Source organism: Myotis myotis, unplaced genomic scaffold (assembly GCF_014108235.1).
Source record: "Myotis myotis isolate mMyoMyo1 unplaced genomic scaffold, mMyoMyo1.p scaffold_m19_p_9, whole genome shotgun sequence".
Taxonomy (NCBI): Eukaryota; Metazoa; Chordata; class Mammalia; order Chiroptera; family Vespertilionidae; genus Myotis; species Myotis myotis.
The window spans coordinates 46,124,726-46,147,326 of NW_023416401.1; the positions used below are offsets into that span (position 1 = coordinate 46,124,726).

Consider the following 22,601-nt stretch of genomic DNA (forward strand, 5'->3'; position numbering starts at 1 on the left):
TGCATCTATTTTTGGAGAATGTCTGTTCAGGTCCTCTGCCCAATTTTTAACTAGATTGTTTGTCTTTGTGGTATTAAGTTGTATGATTTCCTTGTATATTTTGAATATTAACACCTTTTCAGATGTATTACTGGCAACTATCTTCTTCCAGTCAGTAGTTTGTCTTTTCCTTTTGTTGGTTTCCTTCACTGTGTGAAAACTTTTTAGTGATGTTGTTCCTTTTATTTTTTCTTTTGTTTCCCTTGCCTATGGAGACATATCCAAAAATATTTCTATAAGTGATGTCAAAGAGCCTATGTCTTCTTCTAGGAGTTTTATGGTTTTGGACTTTTCATTTTAGTCCAATCAATTTTGAGTTTATGCTTGTACATGATGTAAGAAACTGGTACTTTTCATTTTTTTTTCTATGTATCTGCCCAGTTTTCTCAACACCATTTATTAAAGAGACTGTCTTTATCCCATTGTATATTCTTGTCTCCTCTGTCATAGTTTAATTGACCATACAAATGAGGGTTTACTAGTGGACTCTCTATTCTGTTCCCTTGATTTATGTCTGCTTTTATGCTAGTACCATGCTGTTTTGATTACTATAGCCTTGCAGTATAGTTTTCTATCAGGTAGTGTGATAACTCCAACTTTGTTCCTCTTTTCTCAAAGTTGCTTTGACTATTCAGGGTCTTTTGTGGGTCCCCTTTATGTCTAGAGATGGGCAAGTCAGGTATTGAAGGCTAGATATAGTGAGAGACTTGTTTTTCACCTGTATTTGGTATCTTGGGAGGAAGATGCATTTCACTGCCCACACCAACGTGTGGCATAGCCACCGAAAAGCAAAGAAGCATGATCAGGTAGAGGAATGTGCATTTAGCTTCTCAAAGCTGATCTCAGTTCTTATTTGTGGCTGAGAGGAGGGCCCCTCCCAGGGTCCACACTGAAGGTTCTAGATGGGTGTATCCCTCAGTCAGTTGCTTTGTAGGGGATGGGATGGGAGACAACTGAGGCTCCACTGGAAACAGTCTAGATGGAGCCAGTTCAGCAAAAGAAATATTAAGCAATAATAAGCGAGCTCACATTTCATCATCGGAACATAGACTAGGCATTACCATACAGACTAGCAAATACATTCAGCAGTGCACACTCAGAGACGAGTGAAAGGCCAGCAGCTGGTCTATTTGCCCCCAGTCTTCTGATTCCTATTCTTCAGACCTTCCTCCAAGTCATAGAAAGAAACAGGGGCAATAGGAAAGGCTCAGTGAATGATAAGCCTTTTAGAAAGAGACAAGTTTATTTCTCATATAAAGTAAGCTTTATTCATTAATCAATTAGTAGGTTTTTATTTCTTCCACTAATTAATGGGGAGGGGGGTGTTGAGGAAGACCAGGTATATTTTTAACTGAATTAAATTTTACAAGTTGGCTCCATTTGCAGATAGCTAGATGTAAGTTTATATAGTGCCTTTCTAATGTAAGTTTCTTTATCTTAAAATCTAAATTTAAATAAGAAGCAGTATCCCACACTATATCCAAAGATCTTTAAGAACTATTCCTCTAAGTACAATTTTATAGTTGACTTTGTTCGTTTAACTCAGAGGGAAATCACAGCTTTATTTCAGCCTGATTTATACCAAGATACTACTGTCCAATGCTGTGGGCTTTTCTGTGGTTTTGCTGCAAATGTCTACCCAGAAAAGTCAAAAGCCCTCTTCGTTGCCTAGACTGCTTGTGGCTTTATCTAAGCTTCAATCACAGGCAATCTCTTACTTTCCTGAGAATATTTGTATAAATTTGAGTGCAAATCTTGCCTTGTCCTTTCAGTTTCCTTATAATACAAATTATATTGTTTGACACAGCTGCCCACGTTTGCTTTGTATCAAGAATTATACCACATTCATTGTTACCTCTCTAGGGTGAAAACATTTCTCAATGTCACCTCAATCACTCAGATAAAACACACATTTACACAAATCTATCAGTTACTCAAACCATTACTTTCACTTAATACACTGATTCTTTTATCAACTACCCAGCAAACTGTATGGCTTACAAGTTAATTTTTCTTGCAGATATTATAATTCTGTTTTCTGTGAAATGTATTCTGGAAGCTCCTACTGCCTTTCAGAAAGTCTATAACTTTTAGAACTGGAGTTGTTTTTGATTATTCAAATTGTCTTTACTATAATATTCGACATCTATTACAAAAAATAGTAAGAGCTAGATGTCTGTTGATTCAGGTATTGATTGTAAACTTCTTTCATTAATATTTCTTGTTAATGAAAATAGTGTTATTGATATTTAAGAGGAGGATTTTAAAAAAAGATACCAAGAGTTTCTTTTCTAAGGTCCCAAACTTGAATTGAACACATTTTGTGAAATAATTACCTGTTCTGTAAGTGCCTGAGTTCAGTTTCCAAGTTTTCATTGACTTCTTTCTGTTCATCCAGAGATTTCTGGAGCTTATGGATCTGATTCAGGACGTCATCAAGCTGAAAGCAAAGTAGAAAATGCTTGACTTAAAATGATAGAACTTGTTTTTAAAAGGATTTCTCAATTTTTTGCATGTTACAGTATCATGCATAAGTTTCTTTTGTACGTATACATGAATAGATGAAAATATGCATTTACTTTTCAAAAACATAATTAATGCATATATTCAATAATAAAATAAACATCTACACAGACTCTAGAATATTTGACATCTTTTCTATCCAGGCACTGCCTCCCCCGCACCCCATTGCTCCTCTACCTGAGTCACTGTCTCAAAACTTGTGATTACTGTCATGATTTTGAGAACATACCGTATTAATATACATATGTATTTATGTGTGTATTGATATATATTTAAGCATAGCATATGTGTGTTTATCCATCTGTATATACTAGGTATACCAGTTAATAATGTGGATTTTTTTCAATAGATGGAGTTACACATATGTTGATATATATGTGATTTGATATGTATGCTATTTTGTTGTGTTAACAACAAACTTCAAAACTTCATATGTCAAATTTGCTGAAGGTGTTAACATCATAGATATTTTTATGCTTACACATGTCGAGTTCTGTGCCAAAAAAGCATTTGTGGAAAGTTTTAATTCATTACTTTATTTTGAAGAAAAAGTTATTGTATACTTCAGGAAGCTTATGGTGAACATGCTCCATCTCAAGATACTTGTGAACGCTGGTTTAAGCGCTTTAAAAAAGATGATTTCGATGTGGAAGAGAAGGAACGTCCAAAAAAGTTTGAAGACCAACAATTACAAGCATTATTGGATAAAGTTGCGTGTCAAACTCAAAAACAACTTGCAGAAAGATTAAATGTTGCTCAGAAAACAATGTCTGATTGTTTAGAAGCAAAGGGAAAGATTTTAAAGGAAGGAAAATGGGTGCCACACCAACTGAACGGAAGACAAATGGAAAACCAAAAAGTTATCAGTAAAATGTTGCTTCAACAGCATGAAAGAAAGTCTGTTTTCCATCAAATTGTGACTGGCGATGAAAAGTGGATTTATTTTGAGAATCCCAAATGCACAAAATTATGGGTTGATCCAGGTCAACCATCAACATCGATTGCAAGGCCAAATCTCTTCGGAAAGAAGACAATGCTCTGCATTTGATGGGATCAGGAAGGTGTGGTGTATTATGAGTTTCTAAAAGGAGGTGAAACCATTAATACTGATCGCTACCAAAAACAAATAATCAATTTGAACCACTCTTTGATTGTGAAATGACCAAAATGTGCCAGAAGACATGGCAAAGTAACTTTGCTTCATGATAACGCACCATCTGGGACGGTATCCACAGATTACCTGAAAGATGGGAAAATGTGTAGCTGGCGATGGACATTACTTTGAATAAAGCACTTTTGATGTTTCTCTTGAAATTATTGTGTTTTCTTTGATTACAAAATCCTCCATTATTAACCAATACACCTAGTATATTCCAAGTGTGTTGGTATGTGTATATATGTATAGTACTAGAGGCTTGATGCACAAAATTTGTGCAAGAGTAGGCCTTCTTTCAACCGGCTGCCAGTACTGGCTTTCCTCTAGCACCTGGGACCTGGGCTTCCCTGGCTTCATCTGGAAGGACGTCTGGTCTAATTAGCTTATTACAATTTTATTATTATGGTCTAGAGGCCCGGTGCATGAAATTAATGCATGGGGGATTCCCCTCAGCCTGGCCTGCACCCTCTCCAATCCAGGACCCCTCAGGGGATGTCTGACTCCCGGGATCAGGCATAAACCAGCAGTTGGACATCCCTCTCACAATCTGGGACTGCTGGCTCCTAACCACTAGCCTGCATGCCTGCCTGCCTGATCACCCCTAACCACTCTGCCTGATGGCCTGATGCCCCTAACTGCCTCTGCCTGTCTGCCTGATCACCCCTAACTGCTCCCCTACCAGCCTGATCACCCTCTAACCACCTCTGCCTTGGCCCCCGCCGTGACTTTGTCCGGAAGGATGTCCAGAAGATGTCCGGTCTAATTAGCATATCACCCTTTTATTAGTATAGAAGATAGTATATTGGGGCAAATATATATTTTTAAATGTATTGTTTTTTATGTTTTTTTACTTAAACATAAAAAAATGGGTATTGTGTGTATCATACTATATGTAATCTTCTGACACTTGCTATTTAAATTTGATTGCTAAGACATCTATATTGGCATCTCAATGTAGTTTGTTGTCTGTTATCCTAATAAAGATGGAATATGCAAACTGACCATCACTTTGCAACAAAGATGGCGGCGCCCACAGCCAATAAGGAGGGAACATGCAAATTGATGCGACAAAGATGGCAGCAGCTGGGCCAGGACACTTGTGTTGTCGACATGGGGATGACGCAGGCATTCCTCCCTGGCCACTCCAGGCCTCTGGGCATTACGGGAAGGCGGAAGGCGGCTACTGGTTGGAACGAAGGTGGAAACAGGGCTCCAGGCTGAAGCAATGGGGAGTGAAGGCGGAAAGGTGGTTCTGGCTGGAGCAAAGGCAGTGCCAGCAGCCAGGGGAAGGAAGGCCTATTTTTGCACGAATCTTCATGCATCAGGCCTCTACTGCATTATAATATTGCATGAATAAGCCAGGATATCATGCCACCCTCCTGTCCATGAGTATTAGATTGTTTGCAGCATTATGCTGCTCTGAACATTCTTGCATATGTATCCTGATGCAAAATATTCTCTTGAGATACACCTAGGAGGACAATTGCCAGGTTATCCTTTGTTGATGTTTAATTTTACAAGATAATGCCCAAAATTCTCCACTAATTTGCCTCCCAAAGACAGTTAGAAGGGATCTGTTTGAGCACAGCTTTGCCAACACTCAATGTTGTGAGATATTAAAACTCTGGCCAATCCCTAATTAATAATGGTTTTTGATACCTCTACATTTTAATTGCCTAGTGTTTTTCTTTTGTGCCTATTTAGGTCTTCTGCTCATTCTTCTAGGAGCTTTCCTTTTAAAAAAAAATTTTGTCCACATTAATGTTACAATCTTGACACTAACCTTTGGTCAATTATGTGTTCCAAATATCTTCACCAAGTATATATGAAATTCATAACTTATTTTTATACTTATTTAAGAGCTCTTTGAATGCTTATTTTATTAAGTAAATTTATCAATATTTTATCTTATAGTTGGGATGTATTTAATAATGTTAAAAATACTTCCCTAATCAAAGTTCAGAGAAATAATCTGTATTTTCAACTAAAATTTAATAGTTTTCCACTTGTCACTTAAGTCCTGAATCAAGCTGCAGTTAATTTTTATATACAAGGTAAATGTCAATTTTATTTTTTCTATATAGACACACATCTTAATAGGGACATATATTGAATAAGTTATTCCCCTATTGATCTGACATATCAATCTGTCATATTAAAATTTTATATAGTCCATGTATAAAGTTTCTTCTATAAAGTCTGCTTATATGTTCTACTGTGGGGATTAATATTTGATCTTTCACACTGAATTCCTAGAGCCTTCATTGTAAATCCTGATTTAACACAGGCCAAGCTCCCTTTCCCCAGCAGCTCTTTTCCTTGATTCTTCATAATTTTAAAAATAGCTTAGTAAATCCCATGAACAACCCTATTTGTATTTAGCTTGCAGTTTCATTCTGTAACTTAAGTACATTTGATACCATTTTGAATTTTTTTTTTTGTCTATGAACATGGTACATTTTACATTTTGTAAGTCATTCCTGAAGTCTCTCAATGAAGTATAATTTATTAGACGTTTCACACTCCATTTTATTTGATTTACTTCAAAGACTTTTATATTTCTTCTTAAGTGGGTTTTTCCAGTAGATATTTATTTGGCATGACAGTGTAAGTTCCAAGGACTGCTCCTATATGATCTAATTATGAATAATAGTGTCTTTTACACTTTTTCTTCAATTTATAAGGTTTCAGCTTCAATTCTATCATTATGGATTTTAATATATGAACACTATATGGGATATATAATGACTATTTGGAAAGCTTCATCACGGACAAGTACTATTACATATTTAAGGAATATTTTGGTTGAACTATATGAAATACATTATAGTTTGAATAGAGTATAATACTTAAAATAAGTAGATGTTATTTTATTATAGTCAAAAGTAGAGTAGAGTTGTACATATCACAAGTCTTAATTAACATTCATGGCCTTTTATTCATCATGTATTGAAATATCTGAAAAAAATATCATAAAAAATTATCAGACACATATAAGCTCTTCCTGTACAATTATTTTTAGTATGATCATGACAAAGTCGAATTGACCTGAATGCTTACTACAAGTATTATTTAATTATAGTCCATCACTCTGATGGAACATTCTGCAGACATTAAAATGTTACTTAAGAAAAATGCTTAGAACATTGTGAGTAGTGCATAACATCTCTTATGCAAAATTATTTTAAAAAATAATACCGAAATACTGGTGGAAATTTCTAGCTGTTGATTTTTCTAAATCTGTGACATGACTTTGTAAAGTTTATAGTAAGAAATAAATATACTTTTAAACTAATTTTAAGCACGGTTTAGGAGCAATAAAAAGTGTCCAAGGTACAAATAATGCTTCTGGTGCTGCTCAGGACTTTTGCATTTCCCCAGGGTCCTAAGTGATACTGATGCAGCCAGTCCTTGTAACACTCTGAGTGGAAAACACAGGTACCCTGGCCAGAAGGATGGAGCTTTCCTTAAGTACCCCAGTATACTGGCTGCTTACATTTATCAATTCATCCAACTAAATTTTAGTGGTCATTTTCTGTCTCTAGCTCTCACCAGATATCTAAGTGATTAATTTTCTTTTACGTCATTCATGTACTTAAATCTGAGGCCAAGCACCATATTTAATAATGTAAATGGCACCCAAAGCAAGAATGCTGATATGTTTTCTTTCTAAGGGTTACATGACTTATATATGAATTGTCTTGGTCTTTTGCCACTGGAATGAAAGCTCATGCTTAAGGGATTTACATTTAATTCATGTATAGATTTCACATGCTTGCAATACTGTTTGCATGTTTGTTTTTTTAAATAAGTGGATGCCAGGTAGGCTAAAGTAACAAATGTCCTTCCACTTCTGTTAACAGTTTTTGCCAAGAAAGTAGGGTGTAATTTTTAAAGATCTATATCAGTAGTATCCTAAAACATTTTTATGTCAGGTAAATCCAGTCAATATTTACTATAAGTACAAATAATTGCTTTATTCCTATTACTACTCTGGTAAGGCCCCAGGCAGTCTGGCAAAAATGTGAGTAGATTCCCAAAAATCTATGATTCAAAAAAATATATATTGCCATATCTATAATCTGATCAATCTGGCAGTATAACAAGGTCCACGCTATAGTTGTAAGCCTTGGTGATATAGAGGCAATGACTTCAGCTAAAAAGACTGCAGCTGCAATTCCTGGAAAATATTAATTTCTATCATTGAAACAATAAGGAAAATAATGCCCTGGCAGAGTAGCTCAGTTGGTTAGAGTGTCACCTGATATGCCAAGGTTGCAGGTTTGACTCACAGTCAGGGCACAAACAAGAAGCAACCAATGAATGCATAATAAGTGGAACAAAAAATTGATGTATTTCTCTCTCTCCATTTCCCTCTCTCTAAAATTATAAACATTTTCAAAACAGAAGAAAAAATAAGGAAAACAAGACTAGAAAAGCCTGTCAGACATTGCAAATAGCAGCACATAAATCCCAAGTGATTTGTATTACAAATCTGTATCGAAATCTAACTGGAAACCGTTGATAATCAGTTTTGACACATCTTTCCATTAGCAGATGAACAGGACCGATTTCTGTCCCAGAAACTGAAGTGACACGTTGAGCATCAGGTGTTCTGGCAAGTTCTTCTGGCCAATCTGCTCTGATTCTGCTCCAGGGCATCCACCCTCGGTGTCTTTCTAATCTGTCCAGCTTGGGATGTGATTAAGCTAATGAGGAATGATGGCACAAATTCAGGTAAGTTTCCTGTTCACAAATTCTCTCAACCCGATTCACGCGACACAGAGCCTTTGAAAGAAATGAGTGCATATGACAGCTGGCCAACTTCAAATAATTAAGACTAGCTTTTGGAAAATACTTATAATTGGAACTGAAATATTCTAAACAATTATATCAAAGATTACACCAAAAAGTACTCTTTCCCTGGAAAAAAAAATTCAGCAAAGTTAACAGACACATTTTGCTAAAAATTCTTGGTGATGGAAAGTGGTTGCCTTTTGAAATTTTGCTAAGTATATAGTTTGTGGTACATGATCCTATTATTTTCCAATGTAATAATTATATATTTATAATATCTTATTTACTACTTACATAGAAATTATTGGATGATTTAAATTCAGTGACTCCAAGTAATTATGACTAAGGTAGTACAAATTAAAATGTGATCTTAACAGAATATAAATGTTCTGTGGTCTTGTAGTTGTGATTTACCAGAATTATTTTTTATTAGTGTCTATACTGGCCTCTTTTATACATATGTCATTGGCTTGCACGCTTTTGTTAAACTAGCTATTAAATTTCTATCCGATACTTTCTTTTTTATTAAATGTATTGGGGTAACATTGGTTAATAGGATAATATAGGTTTCAGATGTAGATTTCTATGATACGAGATCTGTATATTGCACTGTGTGCCCACCACTGAAACTCAAGTACTTATATTTAAAGTAAGTAGTTTTACTGGACAATTAAGAAATGTCAAAGAAGCTAGCAATGGATACATGAATTACTGAAATAATTTGTTGACCTTTGAAATGTATAAACTAACTTTTCTACTGAGCTAACTTAGCAAAGTAATTGTAGACAGAGGGTTAATGAAAATAATGAGTATATGTCACCTGGACAACTCAATCAGCACATTAAACTCTTAACAGCAAAAGGTATGTTTGATTATAAGTGAATTGGTTTGGCTGGGTAATTCTATAAAGAATGATACAGGTTCAGATTTCAGAGGTTCACATTTTTGGAAACCTGGAGACAGTTTGCTCTAAATTTCATTCCCAATGATCTCAAGCAATAATTCCCCCAAAGATTTTATTGTCATCTTTATAACCAGAAACCAGAATAGTTTTTCCAATGGCTGTGCTTTAGGTTTAGTGTTGTTTTCTCTTTGGGAACACATGTTGGTAAGTCTGTGGTAGAGCTCAACATTCTTTTTTTTTGAATCCTCATCTGAGAACATTTTGCCATTGATTTTTAGAGAGAGAGGGAGAGACAGAGAAAAATAATGATGTGAGAGAAACACATTGGTTGGTTGCCTCCCGCATGCACCCCAACCTGGGCCCAGGAGGAGCCTGCAACCCAGGTACATGCCCTTAACCCTTCGGTCCACAGGCCAATGACTCTATCTAATGAGCCAAACTGGCAAAAAAAAGTATGAAAACATTATAAAACATATATTGAGAGAACTGACACTTCCTAATTTCAATGCTTACTAAAAACAGTAATCAGGACAATGTTTTACTGGCAGAAGAACAGATATTTAGGCCAATGGAATAAAATTGTATCCAGGGTCCAGGAAGAAATTATTACATTTATGGTCAACTGGATTGTGATATGGATGCCAATAATTCCAATGGGAAAAGGATAACCTTTTTTCACAAATAATCTTGGGGCAACTAGATATCCACAAGCCATGATTGAAGTGGAATGCTTACCTCACAACTCATTAATAAAAATCAACTCAAAATGGATAAAAAATTGATACATAAGAGCTAAAACTATAAAACTCTTAGAGGAAAATACAGGAGTAAATCTTTCTGATTTTGAAATAAGCAATGTTTTGACAAACAAGCAACAGAAGAAATAAACAAATTAGACTTCCTCTAAGTCATTTTTAAAGTTTTATGCTCCAAATACATACAACTGTCAAGAAGCTGAAAGGACAGTCTACATAATGAGAAAAATATTTGCAAATCATGTATCTGAAAGGGGATTTCTATGCAGAATATACAAAGGACAACTCAAAAAATACCTCAATTAAAAATAGGCAAAGGATCTGAATATATATTTCTGCCAAGAATGTATAAAAATGGCCAATTAGTACATGAAAACAAGACCAACACTTTAAGTCATTAGGGAAATTCAAGTTAAAACTGCAATGAGATACCACTTCACCTCCATAAGGATGATATAATTAAAAAAGATGGACTCTAACAAGTATTGGTGAAAATGTGGAGAAACTAGAACCTCCAAACATTGCTTGTGAGATTATAAAATGCTGCCACCACTTTAGAAAATAGTTTGGTGGCCCTTATATACATCTACACAAAAAATTCATATATGAATGTTCATCAGTATTATTTGTAATTGCCAAAAAAAAAAAAATGAAATACCCCAAATACAGCCAGCTGAAGAAAAAATGTGGTATAGCCGTTCAATGGTATGTTAATTGACCATAAAAAGAATGAAGTGTTGATTCATGCTACAATAGTGGATAACTCTTAAACCTGATACTAAGTGAAAGTAACCATCATAAAGGGCCATAGATTCTATGATTCCATTTCTGTGAAATGTCCAAAATAAGTAGCTCCATAGAGACAGGAAGTAGATTAATGCTTGTCAAATGCCGAGGGTAAATGGAGGATGGGGCATGACTGCAAACCTATAATAATAAAAGCATAATATGCAAATCAACTGAACAGCTGAACAGTGGAATGACCGTCCAGATGACCTTCCAGACGAAGCAGGGGCTGTGAGGGCCTACTCTTGCATGAATTTCGTGCATCAGGTCTCTAGTAGGTATGTAATTTCTTTTGGGGATTATGAAAATGTTTTAAAATTAGATTTTAGTAATTATTGCACAGCTCTATGATTTTATTTTAAAAACACAGAATTAAATTTAATACTTTGAATGGGTGAAATTTATTATATGTGAATGAGATCTCAAAAAAGCTGTTCAAGTAAATAAAGTATGGCAGGCATTTCAGTTGCTATAATATTTATATTATTAAGCCAAATCAAAATGAATTCTTTTGTAGATACTGTAGAATTAAGTCAGGTGAATATTCCAGTGATTCCAAGGTTCTTAGTGTTATCTTAAATAATTGCACTACTTGAATCTAGAATATTTCATTGTTTTATCTCTATATAGTATGTTTTATCTCTATATAATAAACTTGTACATATTCTTTAAGAATTTGATAGATAAATGGACAATGATACCTTAGTACATCTATTAACCAAGATAATCTTATATGATTTTTATATAAAAAGCATTCTATTAAACAGTTTATTCCAGTTCAAGAGCTGCTTTTCTTTTCAAGAACTCAAATTAGCATCATGACCAGTGGAAGTTAAGCACTTGACATCCTACAATGCTGGAGACTCTTAGTTTGTGCCTTGAGGGACCAATACTGAGAATTTGTTCAGGGTACCATAGCAACTGCAGAATCAGAGCAATGATATCATGTAGCAAATTTGTAGCTGAGAGAACACTCAAGGGTTCCATTGGATCATGTGGGGCAGCAATATTACAGATGTTGATGGTGTGTCATCTTGATAAGGAACACTTAATTGGTGTTAATTTTACCTAAAGTAAAGACAACAATAGGACATCTCCTTATATCAAGATGTGTGACCAAAAGGTAAGGATATTTAATTTGTAGCCAATATCTCCCAAGGGTTTTGATGTGAGTCTTTGTTAAAACTGACTTCAAGTTTCATTGACCTGAGTAATATGCTAAAGTAAACATTTGCACAGAGGAAAACAATAGCTTGTCTCACATCAAAGGAAGACAAAGCACTATCAAATATTAATTTTCATGACAACACTTGTATTTGATCATCATATGATATATGTATTTCCCACTCTCTTCTGTGAGAAACTGGAGCACTAATAAAGACGCAAGAACAAACAATCCTTCCTCCTCTATTTTATTTTGCTCGGTTAGCACACAACAGATGTCTGCTTTCAGAAGGAAGCTTTGGGAGAGCACTGGGCTCTGTGCCTCCTTGCCTTTGGATATTGGAATGAATTCCAGCATCATGAAACTCAATGAAAGAAATGAAATTGTCATTTGTGTCCCAAATTTCAATCTGTTATCACATGTCATGAACCACAAGGCTTATTCTCCAACTATTGTTGAATGCAGGTATAAAAATCCAGTTACTACTCATTGTTTTAACCAAAAAAAAAAAGAAAGAAATTATAGAAAAACCAGCAAAGATGAAAATAGATTAAAATTTTAACATTCTCTTAAAGGAATTTAAGCATTAGGAACAGGAGAAGTCAGTACAAAACTACTCTATTTTATTGATGATAACATGATTTGGAAACTCCTCAATGCTCTGTATTCTAACCATTTAGCACAGTTATCAAGACAGGGCCTGTCACACCCTAGTCCATCTACAGAGGTGACAATCTAGTGAGTCATAAATATGCTTTCACAAAACATGGAAGCAGAAATGGCATTTTTATTAAGAGCCACATGACTAATATCCAAAAAAGGGAACAAATTGAATAATTAAAAAACAATAAATATTCTCGGTTAATTGATTACAATTGAGGCTCAAGGTGTTATTAGGTATCCCAAAGAAGAAATTTTTTTCTTTCAAAATAAAGTAGAAAAGAAACAGAAAAGGTTATTTTATAAAGCAGCAGAATACAAGAAGCAGTACAATAAGAAATACAAATTATGTAAAAGGAAAACTGGTCATTTTGACTGACTTATAAGTTAAAGAACCAATGCTTAATTTTTTCACAGAGGAAAGGGAGGATATTATAGTTGAACTAGGGGCCCAGTGCACGAATTTGTGCACCTTGAAAGGAACTGTGGACTGCGAGGCTGCAGTAGGCACAGAGGTGGGTCTCGGCCCATCCTTTTCACCCCCGCCTAGTCCCTCCTGCCATGGCCCCCAGTCCCCTGTCAGCCAGCAGCCCTGCTCCCACCGCCGCCGTTACTCACATCCACTTACAGCGCAGAGTGATTGGGTCCAGCACCATCAGCAGGTGCAAGTGGCAGCTGCTGCCCCGATTGCACCTCAGGAGCAGGGGGAAGTGGAGAAGCCCTCAGGGGCAATCAGGGCTAGCAGCCACTGCTTGCACCAGCTGATGGTGCTGGGCTGGGCAGCAGGTACAAGCGGCAGGCGGGACCGTGGCATATGGGAGCAAAGAATTTTTAGTAACCACCAGAGGCTCGCCCTGATGACAGAGACTGGTGCCCCACCTTGGTCTGGCACCCCAGCTCACCTGCTCCACCATCCCGCTGTGGCCAACACCCACAATATTCTGCACACATCATAGCAACCAGCTGTTCAGTTGTTCTGCCGTTTGGTCTATTTGCATATTAGCCTTTTATTATATAGGATATTCTTTTTATTTTTTTAGTTTAGAAGAGAACCCCTAAAAAGGACAATAAGAGGAACAGTATATGATATAAAGAAGAAATGTTTTGCTCTACAATACAAATATTTATCTGGGTTTAAATTTGCCTAGTGACAAAACATATGCAGGGACATTACTTATCTGGTACTTTCTCTTTCCTGAATAAAGATTTTTGGTTCATAGGCACCTAAAAGCATTTTTATGGGTCTCTTTCCTGAGATAGAATATAAGACAAAACAAACTAAATACTTCTTTTAATGAAGAAGGTTCAAATAGGAAATCTTATAATAAAATATCTACTCTTCCATTTAAAGAAAAGATACACACTGATTAGTGTATGGACTTTTGCCTGCATAACCTATAGATGGTTTTTGGCCACATTCTTATGGAAGATCCAAACAAAGAGAAAGAATTCTGAAAGTACAATGTTTCTAAAAATAGGTCCTTCATTATTTGTTGAATTATATTTAAGCTTCTGAGTTCCAAACTTCCTGCATTATCTACTGTAATATTTGTAGTATTTCGTAGCTGGTCCAATTAGCCATATGTTTCCAGATCTCTCTCCACCAAGAAACTTTAATTTCCTCTCAATAATTTTGATTACTGTTATCAGAAATAACCAACATGCACAGCAGTAGCTGAATTGCTTAATATGAAAAAAAAGGGGTTAACTGGTACATTAGACAAGTGTTTAAAATATAGTGAAAATATTTAAATTTTATTTTACATTATTTCCTACTAAAAAAATAACTTTATAATCACCTTAGGGTTCTCCCTATTATCAAGTTAAGCTAGTTTAAATAACAGGAATAGTAAATGGAAATGTAGTCATGATTTACAAGATTTATGCAGTACTGAAATATAAAGAAAACATCTCTCCCAGTAAAGAGTAAGTAGACTAATGCTGGCACACTTTCAGTTTAATTTAATGCCAACACAGCACTTCCAGTCATAGTGTTCATGATATTACAAAGGCCAAAGGGGACTCATTAGTGCTGATGGCATAAAGACAGATAACCGATATTTAAAGCACATTCCTTAAAACAGAAATCCAATTCTTGCTCTGCATGTGTAAAAACTGATGAAAAGGTAGTAAGCATTGTTTCAGTAGAGCAAGATTCAGATTCCAAAATTTAACACTGTCTTCGCACCCTTCTTTGAACCTAACTGCGGCCTACTATCTGAGTCACTGGAACCAACTGAACATTTCATCTGCCATTTATTTTGCATATTAATACAAAGTCAATGCAGTGAAAATGGCCCAAAAATATTTAAGTTATTATGAAAGTAATTTAGATCTCACAGGCCTCCAGAAGGGTTCTCTGGGACCTTCAGTGTTGAGAACAGCTGATTTAAAGAATGTTTTCCCAACAGAGTACATTCCATGCTGGATGAGCTCCTAACATGATTGGTTTACTTTGACTGAAAGTTTCTAGAAACAGTACAACATGTCTGACCCATACCTCCTTGCATATAAGTTACATTTAAATGGGAAGCACATCATCCAATCAGTAGAGCATAAGGCCTATAATTCAGATGGCTACATAATATATGCTTCCAAAGATCCCAGCTTGGAATGTTGCTATCCAGTTCATGTCAGACTAACTGTAAATAGTTTTAGAGATTTCTTTCACTAATACAGCACAAAGCACTATTAGATAAGTGAATGAATGAAAGCAAACGTGCCTTAAACGCATATGAATGAATAAAGTGGGAAGTGGGTTGGAAAAATTCATGAATGCTACTGGCAGTCCAACAGGATAATAACTTTTAAAACAATACTCCAGTTTTGGTCTCCATACCTAGGCCAGGGAGTGAATACTTTCCATGCAGATTGGCCAGCATAAGACTTTCTACATGGGTAAGATAATGATTATGCAGCTCCTTGAAGTTCTTATTTTTCTTAATTTGGGTAATAAATTCTATTAACATCTTAAAATATTTTATATTGAGATAACCATGGATATTTTATATAATACAAAGGAAATTCTCATTAAAAAAAACTGTACACATCAAAGAAATGTTGCATTGTTAAAAGATACTTGTTCACTCTCTGATATTCAGGGAATTTTATGAAGAATTGCTATCACGAACGGCCACCTGTTATTCAACTTTCATCAGATAACCGTACTAACCATATACCTAAACTTAGGAATGCAATTATAGTTCCCCTTTGGAATATTTTTTAAGTTGAGGTTTTTTTCAAAGAAGACTGTACTCTTCTAACAGACAATATGCTATAAAGCAACGGTTCTCAACCTGTGGGTGGCAACCCCTTTGGGGCTCGAACGACCCTTTCACAGGGGTCGCCTAAATACATCCTGCATATCAGATATTTACATTACGATTCATAACAGTAGCAAAATTATAGTTATGAAGTAGCAACGAAAATAATTTTATGGTTGGGGGTCACCACAACATGAGGAACTGTATTAAAGGGGCGCAGCATTAGGAAGGTTGAGAACCACTGCAAAGCATTTAATTTTGTATACTTATAAGGTACTTAAAAGTAAATGCATCTTGGTAGTATAGGCACTAAAATTAAATACTATAACAGATTTTTAATTGACTACAAATTTAATGGACTGGTAGCACATAGAAAGTTAAGGGATTTTTAACAGACTATTTTCTATAGCAGTTTAGGTTTACATAAATATTGAAGGGAAAGGAAAGAGTTCTCATATACTCCAAGTGTCCCTAGGCTCCCCTATTATTAACAGCCTGCATTAGTGTGGAACAGACAAAAGATAATGCCTTGAGCAAGACTGAAAATCATGAGAGTTGGAAATAAGTGGTCATATTTGTGACATGTTAGGAATATGGAAGTCAATGAATGTATGTGAGGATTGATTTTATATGGAGGGAGACAGGGAGGAGTAAAAAAATGACTCAGCTATTTTGCCTGTGCAAGAGAATACACTAGAGGAGCAGGATTAAAGATCTGAATTTGAGAGTTATCAGCTTACAGATGGCATCTAAAGCCATGAGGTTGAAAATATCACCTTTGGGATGAGTGTGTAGCTAGGCACAGATAACTGAAGGGGTAACCCTAGAAACTCGCACATGTAGAATTGGAGACATGAAGAAAAATCAACAAGATTGAGATCAAGAGTATAGAAGAAGGTGAAACCTAAGAAATGCTGATTTTTCTAAAAGCCTGTTAAGTAAATTACTTTAAGATGGAACTTACTGGCTGTGTCAAATTGTTATGATATATTGAGAAAGATGAAGACTGAGAATAGACCACTGGTTTTAAAACTATGGAGAACTTTGATGATGCTGACAATATTTCTCTTGGGATAGAGGTAGTGGTCAGAATATCATTGGTGTGGTTAGAATGAAGGTTGTAAAGATAACAAATACAACTCTTTCAAGGTGTTATAAAAAAGGGGGAATAAAATTTTGTAGTAGCAGCAATGGAATACATGATTAAAGAAAGTTGCTTTATTTTAAGCATTATGTATAAAATATTTTAATATACATGTATGTGTGTATACATATATACAGGTTTTCCCCACTATCCAAAAGTAGAGCGTTCCTATGAAATCTTTCATAATCCAAAACAGCATGAAGCAGTATATTCCCTGCTTCCCCAAAGTTCCTGTTACACCACTCCACTTTTAGGGAAGAACCTACATTAGTATTGCAAGGGCTTTGTTTTCCCAAGGAAATTCTCCCACTAAAGACCTACCTTAGTACCTGGTTTCGCTAACAGAAATCCAAAGAGGATTTTCACTTTTACAAAGAAAGCTGAAAGCCAGGAGAGGAAAAACTAGCAAAAGATTATGGTCTAAACCAGGGGTCCTCAAACTTTTTAAACAGGGGGCCAGTTCACTGTCCCTCAGACCGTTGGAGGGCTAGACTATAGTTTAAAAAAAAACTATGAACAAATTCCTATGCACACTGCACATATCTTATTTTGAAGTAAAAAAACAAAACGGGAACAAATACAAGATTTGTATTTGCATGTGGCCCGCGGGCCGTAGTTTGAGGACCCCTGGTCTAAACCTTTCCATAGATCTTCAAACTTCTTGATTTCCCTCAGTTCCTCTCTCAAGCTGCATATTCCAAGGACACACAAGTCTGAGCTAAGAAGATGGATTTGCTGTGCTACCAAGTCCTGAAGCAGAACAGACATACTGGACAGTGGAGTGGGTTGGTGAAGTGGAGAGAGCAAGACCATGATAAATGCCTGCAGGAAAGGATAACCTTCAAATCATGCACGGAAAGTGGAATGGCATTATTAGAATGACTTAGATCAGAAATATACAAAAATTGGGATCCTGGACTCCTGTTCATGTTGTGTGCCTATGGTGTCTTCATGGTAGAGGCAGCTGTATGGAATTCTGTCACTGTTAGAGGTGCAGACAGAAGGGGTGTCAGACAATAAATAATTAAAACAAACACATGACTTCAAATACCCTTAAGCAATGGGAGGAAAAGAAACAGGGAAAATTGTGTCTGGGAACCCTATGAATACCACCATCTTAACATATACTTACATTTAAATACACACATTTATGTTTGACTATCCCCTGCTACACTAAAAACTTCTTCTTATGAAGAACCCAAGTATATTTTGACACCTAACACAGAAGTTAGGAAGCAATAAATATTAGATGAACTGGGCTGCTTTCTACAGTTCCATTCAGATCTTGGGTCTGTGGCCTGTGCCTGTGTCCCCATGTGAACTGGCAGCTGGCCTCTTTCTTTGTTATTTCTTTTTAATCTTACCTGAAACACTTACCACATTTTTTTCATAGATAAATGTGAATTTCAGTCTATCGCTATTCTCACAATCTTAAAATTAGCACAGTGTAAATTAAGATTTTGCCAAAATATATTTAGGTCTAAGAAAGGATTTCTGTGTCCTTCCAAAGAAAGAGTTGTTTAATTATCCAAATTAACAGCTGGTTTTTAATGTTCTCTGGGCTTAAACAAAGTGTTTCTCCCATTTATCAGACTTTGAAAAGATTCACCTTTTTGACACCAGAAGGCATTCAAAGGTGAGGCCAGAATGAGCTAAGCTGTAATAATAAAATGATAATTGCTAAGTGTGAAGTCACATTGACAATGCATTTAGCAAAACACTAAAAGTTTGGATGTGAACTTATAATGCCCAACAGTATCTTTTTAAAAAATATATTTTTGTTGACTTCAGAGAGGAAGGGTGAGGGAGAGAGAGATAGAAACATCAATGATGAGAGAGAACCATTGATCAGCTGCCTCCTGCACACCCCTACTGGGGCTCAAGCCCACAACCCGGGCATGTACCCTTGACTGGAATCCAACCTGAGACCCTTTAGTACTCAGGCCAACGCTCTATCCACTGAGCCAAACCAGCTAGGGCTCAATAGTATCTTATTCTTTAGCTCTGCTTACCAGTAAGTGGTTTTTCATCTCTTGAATTTTTAGAAGACTTATTATGTTAATTTTGTGTATTATAATTCTAACAGGTACCAACTACAATTCCAACAGCTTTCCATTTTATTTATGCTCCACTGGTAATATCTGTCATCACAAATATATGTGTTCAGTGGGGACCAAAGTTGTGAATTGGACTTAATGGTGGCTGCCGCCTTTTCTCATGAGACCAGTGGTTCTGATATTTGATTAGACATTAGAATCATTTGAGAAGCTTATAAAAAATACACATGCTCAGCCTCACTTATAACAATTGACTCAGATTCTGGAGGTGAGATTTGAATACAAATATTTTTTTAAATCTTCCAAAGCATTTATTTCTATGGTGCAGCCAGGTTAGAAAATCATTGCATTAGACTTAAACCCTAGTATAACTAGGACTCTATTTTATCTATCTTTTATAATCTTATATAGAGAGTTTTACTGAGCACCTAGATCAATAAATGTTACTTTGAGGAAGAAATCCATGAATTGCTTAAAGCCTGAACATCATCTTACAGGTAGGTGAGTCTTCTTGCCATAGAACTTTTATTTTGCAATTACTATATGCCAACTCTCCACCGCTATAGCATGGTTTGTGAATTAGGGACATCTCCAGGCTAGCCACTCTTTACCCATGTCTTACATTTATTGTAACACGAAAATCCACTATTTTGAAAATTCTTTCATTTATGGAAGCTATTACTAAAAAACTGAGAAAAGTCAAGATTGAGTATTGAATTACACTAAGGGGAAGGAGTTCAGCAAAAGGAATAATCTGAAATTCCAAACAAATCCAACTAGCAACTCAAGTGATTTTATAAACTAGTGGCCTGGTGCATAAATTCGTGCACATTGAAAGGAAATTAATTAGAAGAAATATTTTAATATCGCTATTCGCCCTTTCTCTATAATAGAAGTGTCAACCAAATTCATGATGAACAATGACAGATCGAAACACACGCATGCAATTGGTGCTAGTGAGAGCTTTATATGTATTGCGCATGCAACGTAGACTTTTATAGATATAGAATAAACTTGCTTAATTAGACCTGCTTTCTGATTTAGCTAAACTTTCTCCAGCTCAGTGAAGCACCCTAACTTCTCTTTCAGGTAATTGTCAGCAGTAAATATCAACACAAAGCAGATTATTACTATTGTAACTCGTGCAGGGAGAACAAAGGGTAAAATATTTAACTGCAGCCGTGTTTGACTATATTCTGCATAGTGAGAAAACCTGAAGTCATTTTCAAGGTCCACCATTTCTTACTTCTTTTCAATTGGGTCAAGTTCCTAAGCTTTCTAAATCTCCGTTTTCCGGCTAATGAAAATAGGATTTCACCGAGTCTCTTATCTACCTACTCAGGACTTTTGTATCAAATGAGATGAGGCATGGGAAAATGCTTCACAGATATTTGGTTACAGAGTGAAATGTTTGCACCTGGCTATAAAGCAAGTTGTGTTCCTGGGCTGAAGAAACTGCAAGGAGGCTAGTCACTAGGCAGAAGAAGCCAGGCATTGCTACGTGATGTCATTACCCACCGCCCACAGCCACTGTTTCCGGGCTGGGCTGTGGAACGCATTGTGTGCCATGGGGTCCCAGCAGCATCAGCTGCGATTTGGTGGGGTGTTGCTCTGTGGTAGTGGTGGGGCTTGTGTCCCACTTGGGGGAAGCCAAGTGTTGCTTTGTCAGCACCAGGTCCATGCTGCTGTTTCTCTGTAAATGGCCAGTGTGTGTCATGGCAGCTCCTGTATTGAGCATCTGCCCCCTGGTGGTCAGTGCACATCATAGCAACTGGTCAGATGGGTGGAGGGACACTAACATCTTAGCCTTTTATATATATATATATAGACTAGAGGCCCGGTGCACAAAAATTTCTGCACTCGGGGGGGAGGGGGGTCCCTCAGCCCGGCCTGTGCCCTCTCGCAGTCTGGGACCCCTTGGGAGATAACGCCCTGCTGGCTTAGGCCTGCTCCTGGGTGGTAGAGGGCAGGCCTAATCCCTAGGTGCAGCCCCTGGTCGGGCTCAGAGCAGGGCCTATTGGGGAATTGGGGCGCCGCCCCCTGTCATGCACAGAGCAGGGCAAATTGGGAGGTTGCGATGCCACCCTCAGTCACGCTCAGGGTAGGGCTGATTGGGGGGTTGGGGCACCATCCCCTGTCACACTCAAGGCAGGGTCGATGGGGAGGTTGCGGCACAACCCCCTGTCACGCACAGAGCAGGGCCAATCAGGGGGTTGGGGCACTGCCCCCTGTCACTCACAGAGCCCATCAGGGGGGTTGGGGCTCTGTACCCTGTCACACACAGAGCAGGGTCAATCAGGGGGTTGGGGAGCTCCCCCCTGTCACGCACAGAGCAGGGCCCATCAGGGGGTTGGGGAGCTCCCCCCTGTCATGCACAGAGCAGGGCCCATCAGGGGTTTGGGGAGCTCCCACCTGTCACGCACAGAGCAGGGTGGATCAGGGGGTTGGGGTGCCACCCTCTATCACCCACAGAGCAGGGCCGATCAGGGGGTTGGGGCGCCGCCACTGTCACACTCAGGGCAGGGCCAATGGGGGGGTTATGGCTCTACCCCGTCACACACACAGCAGGGCCCGTGGGGGGAGGAGGGGGTTGGGGCGCCGCACCCTGTCACACACAGAGCCGCAGGGCGATCAGGAGGTTGGGGAGCTCCCCCCTATCAGGCACAGAGCAGGGCCGATCATGGGGTTGGGGCACCTTCCCCTGTCAGGAACAGGGCAGGACTGATAGGGAGGTTGTGGCCCTGCCCCCTGTCACACACAGAGCCGCAGGGCGATCAGGGGGTTTGGGTGCTGCCCCCTGTCATGCTGATCCCGGCGCCGGGAGGCCTCGCGGCTCTGCTGATTCCAGTGCTGGGAGGCATATTACCCTTTTACTATATAGAATAGAAGCCTGGTGCATGGGTGGGGGCTGGCTGGTTTTCCCTGAAGGGTGTCCCGGATCAGGGTGGGGGTCCCCACTGGGGTGCCTGGCCAGCCTGGATGAGGGGATGATGGCTGTTTGCAGCTGGTCACACACCCTTCAGGGTGAGGGTCTCCACTGGGGTGCCTGGCCAGTCTGGGTGAGGGGCTGAGGGCTGTTTTCAGGCTGGGACTGAAGCTCCCAACTGCTCCTTTTTTTGTTTTTTCTTTTTTTCTTTTTTTTTTATTCTGAGCCAGCTTTAGCTCTGAGGCTCCAGCTCTTAGGCCTCCGCTCCTGAAAGCAGGTATCTGGTTTGTTTAGGTTCTACAATCGAAACTCTGTATCAACTCCAGGTCTGAGATCCCGGCTAGCTGAAAGCTGGTTTCTGGGGTTTTGTTTAGCTTCTATTTTTGTAACTATGTTTCAAACTGCCAGCTCAGAGGCCTGCAGCGG

The 22,601-nt window shown here is 37.8% G+C and overlaps 1 protein-coding gene across 2 annotated transcripts in view; it reads right to left on the reverse strand.

Annotated features, from left to right (window-relative positions):
• Positions 1 to 22,601, reverse strand: part of CCDC102B (coiled-coil domain containing 102B) — a 149,629-nt gene that overhangs the window by 15,113 nt on the left and 111,915 nt on the right. For both annotated transcript variants that reach the window (XR_004970028.1, XM_036322914.1), the window contains exon 7: positions 2,376 to 2,479. Coding sequence is in view for 1 of the 2 variants with exons in the window: in XM_036322914.1 (XP_036178807.1) it covers positions 2,376 to 2,479 (104 nt within the window). In the remaining variant the exon portion in view is untranslated. The remainder of the gene's footprint in view (positions 1 to 2,375; positions 2,480 to 22,601) is intronic.